General features: G+C 44.4%; 1 protein-coding gene across 3 annotated transcripts; it reads left to right on the forward strand.

The window, feature by feature from the left end:
* Nucleotides 1-391: 391 nt before the first annotated feature.
* dmap1 (DNA methyltransferase 1 associated protein 1) lies at nucleotides 392-7,763 on the forward strand. 3 transcript variants are annotated; one of them, XM_071545392.1, is made up of 11 exons: nucleotides 392-517; nucleotides 801-927; nucleotides 1,293-1,384; nucleotides 1,936-2,131; nucleotides 2,901-3,059; nucleotides 3,170-3,337; nucleotides 3,710-3,895; nucleotides 4,462-4,533; nucleotides 5,431-5,503; nucleotides 5,732-6,084; nucleotides 6,440-7,763. In XM_071545392.1, the coding sequence occupies exons 2-11, from the start codon at nucleotides 832-834 to the stop codon at nucleotides 6,497-6,499; spliced, it is 1,455 nt and encodes a 484-aa protein (XP_071401493.1). In that variant the 5' UTR covers nucleotides 392-517; nucleotides 801-831; the 3' UTR covers nucleotides 6,500-7,763. The 3 variants fall into 3 exon arrangements, with proteins under 3 accessions (XP_071401493.1, XP_071401492.1, XP_071401494.1); XM_071545391.1 differs by having other exon boundaries at nucleotides 420-530; XM_071545393.1 differs by lacking the exon at nucleotides 392-517 and adding an exon at nucleotides 589-698.
* The last annotated feature ends 8,250 nt before the right edge of the window (nucleotides 7,764-16,013 follow it).

The raw sequence follows: 16,013 nt of genomic DNA on the forward strand, positions 1-16,013 counted from the left end.
TTAATGAACACATTAATGCATCAATAATTATAGTCCAATAACATGATATATATGATTCTGAAATGGGCCATTCTGCATAATGACTACTTTTACTTTTGCTACTTTAAGTATATTTTGATGCTAATACTTTTGTACTTTGACTTAAGTAAGATTTTGAATGCAGGACTTTTACTTGTAACAAAGTATTTTTACACTGTGGTATTGCTACTTTTACTTAAGTCAAAGATCTGAATACTTCTTCCACCACTGGTAGTTTTCTATAAAGCACATACACTGAAATCAAGAAAGAAAGGAGGAGGGACTCTATCAGTGACAGATTACCATTGACTCCGCAGTACACCGCCAGACCTGACGGGGGCGACATTGTTTAGTGAGCAGCTCAGCAGAGAGTCAAAGACCGACATCAACGCCGGCGACGGAAGTTTATAAAAATGCTAGCTACCTAACGTCAATGATAGCTAGCTTCGTTCTTCATTGTTCAGATAGCTTTAACATAAAGTAGAAAATTACCCAACAGGTAAATTAAGAAGGTAAAACATTCGTAAATCGTCTTTACCTGACCGTTTGCCGCTCTGCGCAACGGCGTTAACCTATAAATGAGAGCAATTTCTTCAGCCATCATTAGCCTGCTGCTAGCTAGCGTTAGCCGACTATCACAATGCTGAAGTCACATCTTTAACGTCTGGTAGATCAGCAGCGTCAGTTAAAATATTTATTTAGCTATCATTCGTATTCTTTGTACGATACAGGCTTACTGGACTGCCGTATATGCATGTATGAACTGTATTTACCTTTGACAGGTTGTGGGAAGCGTTAATTAATATAATAATCATGGCTACCGGGGCCGATGTGAGGGATATTCTGGAGTTGGCTGGAGCGGACAATGACGCTCCCATCAGCAAGAAAGATTTCATCAACTCGGATAAGGTGAGAAATTATCATAAGTAACTAACACTAACGTTAACACAGCAGAGATACGTTTAACTTACTGATAGTTGGAGCAAAGTGACTCCTGACGAAGTGATGTAACTGTGAGGTGATCATCTCTCACTGAGCGATCAACAAGAATGTCAGCTTAATCCTAAACTGTATTGTTTTATAAATGGTCACAGCATTTAACAGCTTATAAAGTTTCTTTCTTGGACATTTTCGCCTGAAATGGACTACACAGTTTGTGGAACACAAACAATAACCCTGCCACTGCAGTAGATAGGACATAATCTTGTCAGTTGAAAGTATTAAGAAATGCATAGTTAAAATCAATGCATCATCTTCTTCATCACCTGTCCCAGAAAAAAACCAAGAAGACGACTGAAACGTTGACCTTCAAGAGACCAGAGGGGATGCATCGGGAGGTCTATGCTCTGCTCTATTCAGATAAGAAGTATGAGCTCCTTTTGTGAATGTATACGTTTGTCTTAGATCTGTATACCAAATCAACCTTTTGGTCTAGCTGCATGTCCCGTCTATAATCAGTCATTTTACCTACTGTAAAACCCTGTAAGTTGCATGAAGAAGGGGCCAGGGAAAAAGTGAGAAGTGGAAAAGGTTTTGTGTTCTTGCAGAATTAATGATATGTAAAATACTGAAAAAACCAAAAGCATTTGTCATTATAAACTCAGAACACCCTACGGTTTTTAGTTGCACCCAGTTTAGCACAACTCATGTTTCAATTGTCTTCCCTTCATTTACTTCTCCCTTTAAGGATTATCTTAATTTAGACTGTTGTTTAGACTTGTATTATTTTAAGCTCTGTGTGTTATGTTTTCGATATCAATGGCGTCCCATTTATAAGCCCCTTGGACCTTCTGACATTGTCTACACAACGCTAGCCTATTTTTAGTCTATTTCATGAAAACAGCGTATGGCCTGCAATATTTTGTATACTCGCTTTAACAAGACCATCCATTTCCTGTTCCCATTTCCTGTCCACAGAGATGCTCCCCCCTTGCTGCCCAGTGACACTACCCAGGGCTACAGGACAGTCAAGGCCAAGCTGGGCTGCAAGAGGGTGCGTCCCTGGAAGTGGATGCCCTTCACCAACCCGGCTCGCAGAGATGGGGCCATATTCCACCATTGGAGGCGTATGGCAGAGGAGGGCAAGGACTACCCTTTTGCCCGCTTCAACAAGGTAAAGCCCAGATTATACTTGTGTGTCAAAGCTACCTACGGCGGTGTGAGCATTTATAGTCCTGATTCTGTGTGTAGACCACAGAAATGCTACACGGCAGTGTTGTTGCTTTGTTAACATGGAAGTAATAACAGAAGAGCTAGTAGTGTTTACATTCTCTGAAACTCATGTTCTGGGATATTTCTCACCACAAATTCAGTGACATCTGGTAGTCTTTATAATTTGAGGTGTTTTACAAATGAACATATTTGCGAACCTCTTCAGCTAGGCTCTCTTCGATCTGCTCCATGTTGTCTTCACTATCAACCGGATACAGGGGAGGAAATACGAAGCTGGCCAATCACAGTTGTTGTGGTCTTGCGTCGCCTTACGCGCAGGCTTTGTGGCACTGCAAAAACCTATGGCGTAGCTATGGCGGTATTTCGACGCAGAAGTATAAATTACTGTTAAGGACGACTTGTCTCTTTTTCCACACTGGTACTCTTCATCCAGCAGTCTCTCAATTTGCCCTCCTGACATGCAGTTTGTTAATACAATTTTATATCTTTGATAAAGCTCAAATGCTCATCTCGATTGATTTAAAAAAAAAAGTACGAAGGTAATTGAGAATCAGGAAGATTTTTTTTCTCTCCACTTCAACACAACCAGTGTCCCATGTTATGTTCTGTGTAGACCCTCTGACTACTCTGAACTCTGTTCAGCTGTTTCTCTCTCATCCCCATACACTGTCTCCTTGTTATTCTCTCTGCCTCCCTGTCTATCCATGTAGGCAGTGCAGGTACCAGTGTACTCAGAGCAGGAGTATCAGATGTATCTCCATGACGACGGCTGGACGAAAGCAGAGACGGACCACCTGTTTGATTTGTGCAAGCGTTTTGACCTGCGCTTCGTCGTCGTCCACGACCGTTACGACCACCAGCAATACAGAGTAACCACTCACTCACTTGCTCACTCACATTCTCTTTCACTGAGGATGTATCATGATGATGCAATTAAACAGCCATATTTATATGAACACTCTTCCATTTATGCTTTCAGAAACGTTCTGTGGAGGACCTAAAAGAACGTTACTATAGCATTTGCGGTAAGCTGACCAAGGTCCGCGCACCGTCGGGGACAGAGCCTAAGATCTACATATTTGATGCCGGACACGAAAGGCGCAGGAAAGAGCAGCTGGAGAAACTCTTCAATCGCACGCCTGAACAGGTTAGTAATCTTGTAACATGAGCATGTTATACTGTAGGGTTCCTATGCAGTAATACAGCCTAGTTGACCATCATATAACCCAGCCACAATCAGCATCATGCTGAACACCAACCAAAATCGTCAAATCCAGTTATGAACTTGGGGTGGGAATAACGATGTCATTTTGAAATGCAAAATCTGTTAGAATCTGTTTATGCCACACAGTTATAGAAAACAGTCTCTACAGTAGCTGGTGAAATAAATTACATAATGGAGCCATGGGTGTCAAATAACAGTAATCTTTGACTAGGTAATGCCTTTTGAGCATCAGTGTAAAATTTGCTTGCTTTATCCTCAGATATTCAGACTGCATTTCTCTTGTTTCCCCTGCAGGTGGCAGAAGAGGAGTATCTTATCCAGGAGCTGAGGAAGATTGAGACAAGGAAGAAAGAGCGTGAGAAGAAGGCCCAGGATCTGCAGAAACTCATCAAGGCGGCTGACACTACTACAGAGTTGAGACGAGCCGAAAAGAGGGTTTCCAAGAAGAAGCTCCCACAAAAAAGAGAAACAGAAAAACCGGTATGGCACACAAACACACACACGAAAGGTGTGATGTAAAGCACAGGTTGTCAACCGTTCTTATCTGAGAAACATTTACCAGCAAAGTGAGATGGCAGAGATGTCAACCTCATGACGATGCTTATTCAATGTAATATTGCGCTGAAATGGGGGAATCCACATGAAAGCTATGGTCCCTTATGTTTCACCAGTTAATTTAATTTCAATCATTTTCATTTCAATCATGAGGTTGGATGTATAGACGAATGGGAAAGTTCAAAGAGGAAATTTAAGCTTGAGACAACCGAGACTTGGATTGTACTAAACGAGGTGCAGTTCAATATTAGGAAAGTGGTCTTAATATTTTGTACCACCAGTTCTTCTATTCTTCGTTGAATACTACTACTACTGTCCCTCAAGGAACCTGAGGCAGTTCCGACAACTCAGTTTGGGAAACGCGGATGTAAAGGCCTGATTTATCCCATCTTTTTGATCTAGATGTTTTTTAATGTCAGATTTATCCAAAGCTCAGAGGGCTATCATATCCATTTGTCCATTTCTCTCAACACTCCTCCCTCCATCCACAGGCAGTTCCAGAGACAGCAGGCATCAAATTTCCTGACTTTAAGTCAGCAGGAGTCACACTACGCAGCCAGAGGGTAAGCATAACTACTTTTATTCACGTAATCAGACTACAATAAAGGATATTTTCAAACACGCTTTCAATGCAAGACCTCATTTTCTGTCTCAAATTCTGGTGAGGAACCTAGCACACAAATTTGAAATGAAGAACAAACTACAAGTCAAGAGTCTAATATGCTACCATAACTCTTGATTAGGACTGGGTATTGAGAAATCATACCTACTGTGTACTGTGCTGACTTTTATTATTGGAATTAATCTAAAGGCATCAAGAAGCTTCAAAATATTGGATTTTGTCACCAAGAATTTTTTTTTTTGTCTAGGTTACAGGTACTTTTTATTGAGGAAATCAATTGAGTGTTCTGTTTAGAAAAGCAGATGGCATAAGTACATTTTACACAGAAAATAATCTACTCTATCACATAGTGTGTTTTCATTTAACAAAGAAACTTATTGCATAAAGTATTTTTTTCATAACCCATATCAGAACTGGTAGTAATATCAAAAGATTTTCAGCGATACCCTGTCCTACTCTTGATGTATGATGTGAGCAGCCAGAATGTTTGACTTGAGCTAGCTATCTCTCATTAGCACTACGATGATTAATGCTGTTAGTGACCAGCTAATATCTGTGAGACCTAGCAGGGGAGACTTATTCATCTCCAAGACTGATGAGGAGCCGCTGCTCTCTATGGAAAATGCATTAGCACCGCTAAAGGAGTGGAGTGCTGCTCTAGCTAATCAGTCAGACAGAGTCCAGTGGATAAAGACATTTTGATCTGGCCCGTTGAAGTGCATTTCATACGAATTAAAAGCCTTGAGGTGGAGGCGTTCATCCTAATATCCCTGGCACCTTAACTCATCCTTGTGTGTGTCGGTATGTGTGTGTGTGTCTGTGGTTGTGTGTGTTTCAGATGAAGCTGCCAAGCTCGGTAGGCCAGAAGAAGATCAAGGCCATTGAGCAGATCCTGACAGAGCAAGGAGTGGGTGAGTGTGAAACGACCCCAGCAAGCTGCCACCGTTTCTAAGCCTGAATTTTTAAACTCTTCTCCCAACAGTAGGAACAAACTTATGATGACCTAAAACTTGTAAAATCACCCCTTCCTCTCCTTTTTCTTTTACTGACCATAATAACCTCAGTGCTCGATAGCTTGAAATCTCATTTTTGTCATGTTTGCCATGTTTGTCTTTGTTTGTGTCTGTCTGTGGATCCAGATCTCAACCCCATGCCTACAGAGGAGATTGTACAGATGTTCAACGAGCTGCGCAGTGACCTGGTGCTGGTCTACGAGCTGAAGCAGGCCCACAGCAACTGTGAGTACGAACAACAGATGCTGCGTCACCGCTACGAGGCCCTGCTGAAGGCAGGGGGCGGAGGTGGTGGTGGCGGGACTGCAGGAGCCGGGGCAGCCGCCACACCCCAGGTTGGGGAACCCAATGCCAGCAACAGCACTGCGGCGTCCACCCCAGCAGGCGAAGCCCAGGTCTGGCCCAGCGCAGACGACATCAAGGTGGAGGCCAAGGAGCAGATCATCGACGTGGTAGGAGCGCCGCTTACCCCCAACTCGGTAAGTCTTATATCTCAAAACATATTTCTACCCCTGGCAAAGTTTTAAAAGGTTTAAAAGGCTATATTTGTTGTAGATTGACAACCATGCATTTTTAAATGTATACAGTGTGGTTTTGTGAGGGTTTTATAAAGCCAAGGATCATAACATTTCCTCAACTGCAGAGGACCATGTAAACATGAAAATAACCAATCATGGAAAAGATCATGTTCTAGAAATGGCCATGGATTGTAAATTGGGAACGAATGAGGAAGAGAGTGCTGGTCCCCTATCTTCTGATGCCTCTTGGTAATGCTGAATGAAGAGGAAACCCTTGACACACTCTGACGTGATTCGTTTGTGTTTTGCATTGCAGCGCAAACGGAGAGAATCGGCATCCAGCTCCTCGTCAGTGAAGAAGGTGAAGAAGCCTTGATGAGGATGAGAGAACCAGCTCGTACACGGTGGAGGATAAAGGACAGTGTCATTGTCAGTAACTCTGATCGCAGTGGAGACGCCCATAAGCTTTATGATTGGACATGAGAGACACAGGAGAGCAGGATACTATGTCGCTGTCCATTTATGTAGAAGCACCATAGACTAATGTCTCCATAGGCCCAGAATCTCTCTCTCTCAAACACACACACACACACACACACGGATAGATCCAACTTCTCTCCAACTAACCAGGCCCCTCCACCCCCAAGTCCTGCCCACCACCGTTGTGACAAAGGCAACAACTGAGTGACATTTCATTCCATTACTCCTCGTCTCTCCTGCCTCCACCATCGCTCAGCCTCAGATGAGGCAAGATCAACTGTAAATTGCCAGGCTGAGCTAATCGGGCCATGGGGAAGAAGGTGAGAATGACTGGGTAATTGAAATGAATTGAAATGAAAGAAGAGACTGAGAGAGAGTGGGAAGACCTCGAGCTACCGCGTTCAGTTCACCCATCTCAGGTTTTTTGTAGCTTAATCATGCCATACTCTTTACTGGAAATGTGTTTTTGTGTTAGCCCTTAGTACCAGCTCCATGTCCCATCACTTGAATGTGTCGCTCGACGGAGAGTGCCTCTCTCTCTCTTAGATTAGCTGTGAAGCTCCCTGGTAAATTTTGCTACTTTGTTTCCATCTGCTGCCCTTGCTTTATATGGACGAGTGGGGCTGATGTGTGCCATGTGTCCTCAGGCGACCTTGAAGATACTTTTCCCCACTGATTCAATAAATCTCATTGTTTGTTTTTTCTAGTCACACGTTGTGCATGCTTTCTGCCACTAAAGCTATATGGCGATATCGTCCACATTTAAAGCGTCCTTCGCTGTTCTCAAATGAGATCTAAACTTGGAAACAATTAGCGTTGAATACACATTTGCTGTGGAAATTGTAGGATCATGACATTCTTACCTTACCTGTCATCTAAGTTAAGTGACAACTAATGACTTCATTAATATGATAATTAAGCAGTGATCATTCTAAGGTTCTCACAGCCATGGAAACTTCATTAGGTTTCCCCCCCATAATATTGCTAATTGCATGTCAATTATGTCGTTTAGCCTACTTAGACATTAATTTCTATGCAAATTTCATACAGAGTGGTTTGGTTTGCCCAGACGAAGATGAGTACTGTGAGCAGTATATGCAGTATGATGTGATTTTTGTCCTTTAGTTTTTCAAGTATTGCAGGTATATTTGGGAAACAAACTCCAATTTATTTCAAATGGCTTTTCCTGTCTTTTTTTGTCTTCCTGACTACATTTCTTGGTATATTACGCTCATAGCCATACCAGATACTTTGGGTTTTTGTGTTCCAAAATAAGGTTTAAAGATAACATTAACTTAACCTTAACACAGATCCAAGTGGGCTTTATTCGTGTGGACTTGACTGTTATTTCTGCAAAAGAAACAATTTATTTGATTGCAAAAAAAAGGCAAGGCTGTTCATTAGAGTATCATGAACCATCTCATCTCTCTTTGTAAAAATCTAATCTTTATCCTCTCTGGCCTCGTTCTTACTTTTCTGTCATGAGATTGAAGACTTTCAGATATGTACTAAATAGCAGTCTGACTACAACAAGGCCGCTGGAAGCTGCACACTCACCACCATCAAAACAGCTTCATTTAAGGCTCTAATAAGCACTGCTAAGGTTACCAGAGTAAACCTATCCACACACTGTAGGCCGTTTGATTGAGAGAGAGAAAGAGAGGTAGAGAAGACGAGTAAACATGGGTAAAATGGATTCTCGGTGTCTATATTTCATGTTGAAAATTGGCTCGTAAATCCAGTGGTTTGATCTATGGAACCCGTCGTTGCTTGAAAAAACCTCCGTAAATGTGTAATTTCTCCCTTGACAGAACACAGCCGAAAGGCTATCTTTCTTTTGCTTCCTCCTCCTCCTCCTCTCTCTCCCCTTCTTTCTCTCTCTCTTTCTCGCTCGCTCTCTCTACCAGCCTGGTGTTGGATTAATGCTCCGCTCTCTTCCTCTCTCTCCTTTCATGCTGCTTTGATATCTTCTTTTCATCACTGCTCATCCATTTATCAAAACTGGGGCTTCTCTCTCTCTCTCTCCCTCTGTCTGTCTGTATCTAACCCCATCTTAAGTTATATGGCAGGTATCTTGTAAGATAGGCTTCAAGAAGGTGGAGGTTATTAATAAATACTGGTCTAAATTGAAAATGGGTGGGCGGGGATGCATCGCCGGCCATGTGTGAATGATAAAGACCCCCAGCAGCCTCCATCTAGCTCCATCTGCCGTGAGCTCCATCCAGGCTACAGTGTACGTTCGGCAGCGCTGATGTGAAAAGCATGAGGCAGAACAGCATGGCGGAGTGTCTTATAATCTGGTTGTGATGGCATTGAGATGGGATCTCTTTATCAAGCCCAGGCCGAGGCTTTAATCATGGCCTAAGAGGTGCGCTGGCTGTTTATCATAATTGAACTGTATCCTGGCTAATCATGGACATACGTCACTGTCGAGGGGTCGCTCGGCCGCACCGGCAGGCGATGCTGGCGGTAGTGATTGAACACACAGTTAAGAGAAAAGATGTCTAGGGAGGGACATAAGACAGGAAGAGGCAGGTAATAGCAGATGTGATAGAGCCCTGTTCAAATACATCCTGCCTTGAGGTAATCGCTGATCTGACAATGATTGGATTGTCGATGCCTCCTCTCTGTGGCACAGTGCTTTATACCTATTAAGTCACATACAATCACTGATTACTTTGAGGAAAAGGGGTAGAAAGGACGCAATAAGAGTGCAAGGACGGGGTCAGGAGAGTTTCCACTATAAGCCCAGGATTGAGTACTTACTATATGGGCCGTAACAAATCTCCAAAACAGACTTTCCTCTCCCTTCCGCTCCATCATCTCCATGTCTCTCACTTTGACTTTCACCTCTTCCAGTATTTAGGTCACCTTGAGGGAGAAAACTTTTAATCATTGTTCCACATCAAATTCACCTGTGCCCTCTGGGACGCTGAGCCGCAACAAAGAGAAGGGGAGTTGAAACCTTGGGTTGGAAAATCACAAGTGCCCACAGGGCCGGACAGTGGAAGTCATTTCCACTGGATTTTTTTGCCTGTAGGGGGGGAGGCCCGCTACGACGCAAACCCAATCACTGGCGCTGAGCAGTGCTTACAGCTAGGCATTAACCCCACTGTCCACTCTCCACATTAATGCCCTGGAGAGGCAGGAGTGAGTGGAGTAGAGAGCAGAGAGTGGGACTAAATCTAGACTTCCTATTCCTTGGAACTGTGCCACTCTTGGGAACATCTCCAGTCGAGTGTTGTTAGGACACCTTGACAAGAAGGAACAGGGTTTGGTGAAGAAATAGACAAGGGAGCAGAGCTGTAGTCATGTTTATTGAGTGTACAAAGGGAATAGGACGACCTGCTGTTTACTTGAATTTGACTGACCAGGTGGATTTAGGTTAAAGCTTTGATTCCTTATTGATTTCACCTGTTAGGGCCAGAGAAACATTAAGGGGGCCCCATTATAGGAATTCAAATGTTCCTCTATTTATATACATATATGATGGCAGATGTTTAATTAAAATGTTGTTAAAAGTTGATTTTGTTTGAGTGGCTAAATTTAAAGTTACTGCATTTTCAAAAATCCATCCTTTACCGGCAGTTTCACATTAATTGGCTTCCCTCACTAAACAATCACTAAAATCCTTCCAGTCAGGCAAGTTTGCAGCATTTGGAACTGGAAGGCCTCCACTCAGCAGGTTTGCCTGATTTGAATTAGAGGAGTTGGTGTTGTTAGCAAATCGGGTCCAGTATTGTGACTGTTCTTCTGTCTTTAAATGCATTCAATAAATACGTTAATTAAACTATTTAGTACAAAGGACATTATTCTTACCCAGAGCCAACGAATTTGGTGAATGCTCACCTTGGATTATGGCACAAGGGGATAGTGACCTCATATCCTGTGTATTGATAAATGATATTTGAAAACAAAATCATGGAAACTGAATAATATCACACCTTTAAAGAAGGATTTATTTAAGCCTGAGATTTCTTAGGCGGAAGGTGGTCCTAATAACTGTACAGTATACATATATGTATGCATGTCCTCTTGAGTATGTATGAGTGTATTGGACTCAATGCAGTCCTAGGTGTGTGTGTGTGTGTGTGTGTGTGTGTGTGTGTGTGTGTGTTTTACATCATTGTCTGTCTTAGTGTACATGTTGAAGAGAGGGAAAGAGAGACACGGGGCATCAGAGTGTGACCTGTTCGGGGCAGAGCTGTGATTGCAGGCCGACTATAAACAAGACCAGGTTGGATAGAGCAGCTCCATCCTCTCCTCCCAACCAGCCGCCTTCAGAAACACACCGGCCTGATTTGATTTGTCAGTGAGAGATAGAGAGGCCTCTGAACAATACCTGACAGAGAGTTAGCTGGGCGGACCAGCGCAGCAGCGAATGTCTTTCTCCGTCTCTTTACCTGCACAAGTGCAATTCTAAAAAAGAAAGAAAAAAAAAATCCAATTTACCATGCGGATCCGCAGCTGTCACGGCGGGGGAATTAAACATTACCCATAACTCACTGGGGGTGCTGAGCAGGTCAGCGGATGGCAGGGATGGTAACATCACTCTGGGGTGCAATAACAGAGGATTTTAACCTCTGACTCCTTCACTAGGGCTGCTGGCAGAACATCCTCCTCGCTCCGAGTGGCTTTCACCGGGCTGGTTAACAATCTCCGGTTGGGTTGACTACTCAACTTCCCGGTACAGGCCTTACTACTCATCACTCAAATTTCTCCCTAACACAAGCAGGAAGACGTCGGCATATGTCACCGTAAATACAATGTTTTCCACCCCGCTGGGTCCGGAGCGGCTAAGTTCCTGTGACGCTCCATAGGGGGATGCTGGGATGCTGGAGCTGCTGCTGCTAGCGTCCGGGTGTCATCACCCACGCTGGCTGGCTGGCTGCTTGCCTGGCTGGCCGGCCACCACCAGAGCCTCAATTACCTGACTGACGTTTCATTAGCGCCTGCAGCTGATCCCGTGGCTGAGAGGCAGTGGGGCGCAGAGGAGCATGGAGGGAGAGAGAGAGGGAGAGTGAGGGAAGTGGGGGGCAGGAGAGAGGGAAGGCTTCACGCATTACATTCTCATGCGCTGTCAGTGTCACAGCCTGAGTACAGCCACACAGCCACTCATTACATTGCAGTCATTTAGCACATGCTCTTATTGAGCTGGACTATGTATGCTAAAATAGAGCTGGCTGGGTTTTTATCTAGAGACACCAGTTCTGAGCTGACATTCACAGATACCTGTCCCGGATTGTTGGGGGGGGGGGGGGAATTGAGAAGTATGTGAGGTTGTGTCTGTGTGTGTGTGTGTGTGTGTGTGTGTGTGTGTGTGTGTGAGTGATATAGGGCAGCAGCAGCAGCTAGAGGTGTCTATGAGACGAATCATTGTGGTGTAATGCAGTGGTTCTCTAACTGGGGGTCGGGATCGTCCCAGAGGGCTGCAAGATAATTTTGACTGGATGCAAAATGATTTATAGGATAGAAAAGAAACATATTTCTAGTGCACAAATGTATTATCATGTGTAATCTTTCTAATTTGTGCTTTTTCTTATGAAATACTGAATTTTCATCTTCTAGGCCTCATCTGATAATCAAATGAAATTACTTTTTTTTTGGACATTTTTTGTTCACCACTCTGCATACGCAGCCTGTGATAATAGCAGGTAGGCATCGCTCCACTTTCCAAAGTTTGAAAACCACTGGTGTAATGAACTGATCAGAGGTTTACTTTGTGTCTGTTTTTGTGTGTTTCTGTGTGTATGTTTTTGTGTGTGTATAAATGAGTGTGGGGGGGTGCATGTATATGTACCTGCGTTTGTGTGTGATGTGTGTGTGGCCTCTACATCCTTGGGGTTGTTGCAGGCCATGTCAGAGATGATCCCGGGCGGAGCTGAGGGGGCTTAGTGAGACCCCCGGCCTGAGCCTCTCCACTGAGCCCACGCTTGGCTGGCCTCTCCTTCCCATTTGTCAACCTGGGCCGGTAAGACCCCCGGAGAGATTAGGGCAGAGCAGAGAGACTGGAGGAGTAGCAGGAATAAGAGGATCAGTTAAGCTATAAACACAGACAAGTTTTTGTCTCTCACCCACTCTGGTGCAGTGGCAGTCAGTAATGACTGTCGAAAGTTCACTCTGTGCAGTACATCTTCCTGTAAAGGACACTGCAATGCCTCACAGTGTTTGCTTGTGCCTATACCTATTGTGCCTTCCACCGATTTGATAATGCTTTGTAGGGTGTGATGAAAGTGGCTCAAGTTTGGACATTAAACAGAGGAGTTAAGTATTATCAACCCGCTTTGACCCAAGCTAACGAACCATGACCCAATGCAGAGGAGCAAATGCAAAGGTTTGCCTGTAATTAGAAATCTGTGGCATAAAGACCATTAGTCAAATGCTGGGAGCTTCTTCATTTCCATATTTTTGAATATTCTACTTAATTATGCAAAGAGAATAGAGAGGTAGATGAGAAGTTTTAAGAAAGCCTCATAAAGTCCTTATTAAGAGCAGAGGGGATTAATGACAGTTAATACGAGGGCAATCAAACATTTAATGCAAAGGCCCTCCTGCAGGCAAACAGTATTTAAATGAGTCAATTAGACATTCATTATCTACAAGCCTATGAGTAGAGTCAGATCTGCATAAATGTTGGTGCTGGAAGAACCACTCCCCTTTAAAAGGAACTAATGAAATACTAAACAAGTTAACAACTTAGACATGGAAAATGTACAAATATTGATTGCTAGAGGGCTGGTTACGTGTTGTTGTCAAATCAGGGAGGAAATGCGCAATATCCACTGGAGATTGTCTCATAAATCATAATTATCGAGTTAGCATGATCTCTCCTCCCAATTAGCTATGTAGCGTTATAGAAGTAGAATGAGAGCGGGGTAAAGGGGGCAGCCCTCAAATTGTCCATTATAAAATACCACATGGAGTCCCATTCCTGAACACTCCCAGTTTTACCGAAACTCCCCTAAATTAGTATCACGCTAAAACCACCTGAAAAAAAAGTAGATGCATACAAAAACATACATATACTGCAGAGGATGACTTGAATAATGTACCAAACTATGCGGATATATCATTGTCAGACACCCCCCCCCCCTCTCTCTCCTCCTCCTCCTCCTATCCCTCTTTCTTTCCCTCTCTCCATGTCTGAGCCTCCACTCTGTCAGTCGCCCCAGCACACAATTACTGTGTGTGATTGCTATCAGGCGGGACGGTCGGGGAGGCTCCCAAATTAGGGCCTAAATAGGATTTCCTACATGGCGAAGGGCACAGGCCTGGACATGGTAATGAAAGCCTATACATCACAATCAGGCCGACAATCCTATTCATACTGCAACACATTACTCTCACTCCTCATAATTATAGAGGGGTGACAGACGGGCCTGTGAGGCATGGTGGAGGAGGCGCAGGGGCGAGGAGGAGGAGGAGGAGGGGGATGAGGGGGGTGAAGGGGGGGGGGGGGGGGTGTTAGTGAGAAGGTGGCCGAGCTGTGTCACAGCAGTTTCGAGTGGCTTCTTCTTCTCTGTGTCTCAGCGCTCCACTTCTGCGATCCCTCGACACCCGGAGTGAGCGGATTAGCTGGGAATCCACTCAATTCTACATAGTTTCGGCGCGCTACCCTGGCACATATAGATCTGTGTAATTACTGAAAAGAAGAGGTCTAATTTGGGTATCTGCTCCCAATGGGAAGATTCTTCCAACGGGACACTGACCACATCTTTCATCAGACTGAGTGACACAGACACAAACACACACACACACACACACACACACGTAGACAAAAACACACACAGAGAGCGATGTGATGAGATGTGAGGGGGACAGCCTCGCGATCAATACCATGAGCAGGAATCAGCGATGGGGAGAATAAGACAATGGCCTATCAGATTGAGGTTGACTTCTCCTTGTATGTGTGGCAGGCCTGCGACAATAGATTGGCCCAGAAATCCGATGGCACTCGCCGACAGAAAAAAAAGAAAAAAAAAAAAAAAAAAGGAGACAGATGAAAAGAAAGATTGCTAATGCTCTCCAAGCAGGCATTTAATCTGTGACAGAGGAGGGATTTGGTGAAAGCCATTATCACACAGCAACCCCCCCCCCCTCCTCCTCTCTCTCCTTTTCTGATAAGACAACCTTATCAGACTGCTTGGGGTAGAATGTGTGTGTGTGTGTATGCGTACACACCTGCATATGTGTGTGTGTGTGTTTGTGTTGCAAAATGGGATATTCCAAATGCGATTTATTGGAGCTAAGAAAGCCCTACTCTATCGATGTAAATCACCTTAAGAACTCAGTCAGACGGTAAGCGGTGGCATGTGGATTCACATCACAATAACCGCACTTCGCCAGGCAGAGGAAAAGAGGCAACATGAGATGCATCGTTATATCTGTTCACCGCTGAGGCCCGAGGGCAGCAACCACCTTGATTGTGTGAATGTGTGTATGTGTGTGTGTGTGTGTGTGTCCTGTGTCTCACCTGCAGCCATGGCGATACCTCTCATCTCATCGTCACATCACGAGCCTCAAGAAGAGAGAGATGAGATGAGCGATGGGAGATGATGATGGTGTCTGCCCACTCAGGTCAGATATTCACCTCTGCAAACCAACAGGAAGACACCGCACCGCTCTGCTTTGTCTGGTGGACCAGGTGGAGAGGTGCTGGAGGTTGAGAAGAGTGTGTGGGTGTGTGTGTGAGTGTGCGTGTGTGTGTGTGTGTGTTTGTGTTTGTGTGTGTGCGTGCAATGGGGCAGCAGATGGAGAGATGTGTATGAGATTGAGATGACTCTTCCTGATGTAATGCACTGATGAGGGGTTAAGTGCGTGTGTGTGCGTGTGTGTTTGTGTGGTGTGTGTGTGTGTGTGGGTGTGTGTGTGTGTGTATGTGTGTGTGCTAGAATATGTGTGTGAATGTACATGTTTATGTGCATGCGTGTACGTGTCAGTGTATGCATGCTTGTCTTTATGTACATGTATATGCATATATTTGCATATCTGTGTGTGCGTATATGCATGCTATACGTATGTGCATGTATGTGTGACTTTGTGTGTGTGTTTGTGTGTGTGTGTGTGTGTGTGTGTGTGTTGGACAGCAGCCTACTCCCACTGGGTGTGTCTGTCTCCTCAACATGGTGTCCCTTCTGTGATCGGGACAATCCATCAGGTCCTGCCGCTCATTAATCACCAGACACACACACACACACACATACACACACACACACACACACGCACACACACACACCTTTGGGATCAGGGCAGGCAGTGATGAACAGTAGGGTTAGCTTAGTGGAGCACTCACACCTGAACCACAGAGAGCATGATGGGAGGATGCTGTCAGACAGAGAGAGAGTCGACACGACACGTCCGAAACCGCTGAGCGCAACCTGCTTCAGGAGACCAAAGACGACCACCAGAGA

This window comes from Centroberyx affinis, unplaced genomic scaffold, assembly GCF_046629955.1.
Source record: "Centroberyx affinis isolate AG114_WGS23_722 - 3 ecotype Tasmania unplaced genomic scaffold, CSIRO-AGI_Caff_v1 ptg004902l_1, whole genome shotgun sequence".
Lineage (NCBI taxonomy): Eukaryota > Metazoa > Chordata > Actinopteri > Beryciformes > Berycidae > Centroberyx > Centroberyx affinis.

Excerpts from the sequence above, each read along its gene's own strand:
- dmap1 (XM_071545392.1), top strand. The coding sequence starts at position 832 with ATGGCTACCGGGGCCGATGTGAGGGATATTCTGGAGTTGGCTGGAGCG. Across the intron at positions 928-1,292 it reads ATTTCATCAACTCGGATAAG|AAAAAAACCAAGAAGACGAC; the intron begins GTGAGAAATTAT and ends CACCTGTCCCAG. Across the intron at positions 5,504-5,731 it reads CCTGACAGAGCAAGGAGTGG|ATCTCAACCCCATGCCTACA; the intron begins GTGAGTGTGAAA and ends CTGTGGATCCAG.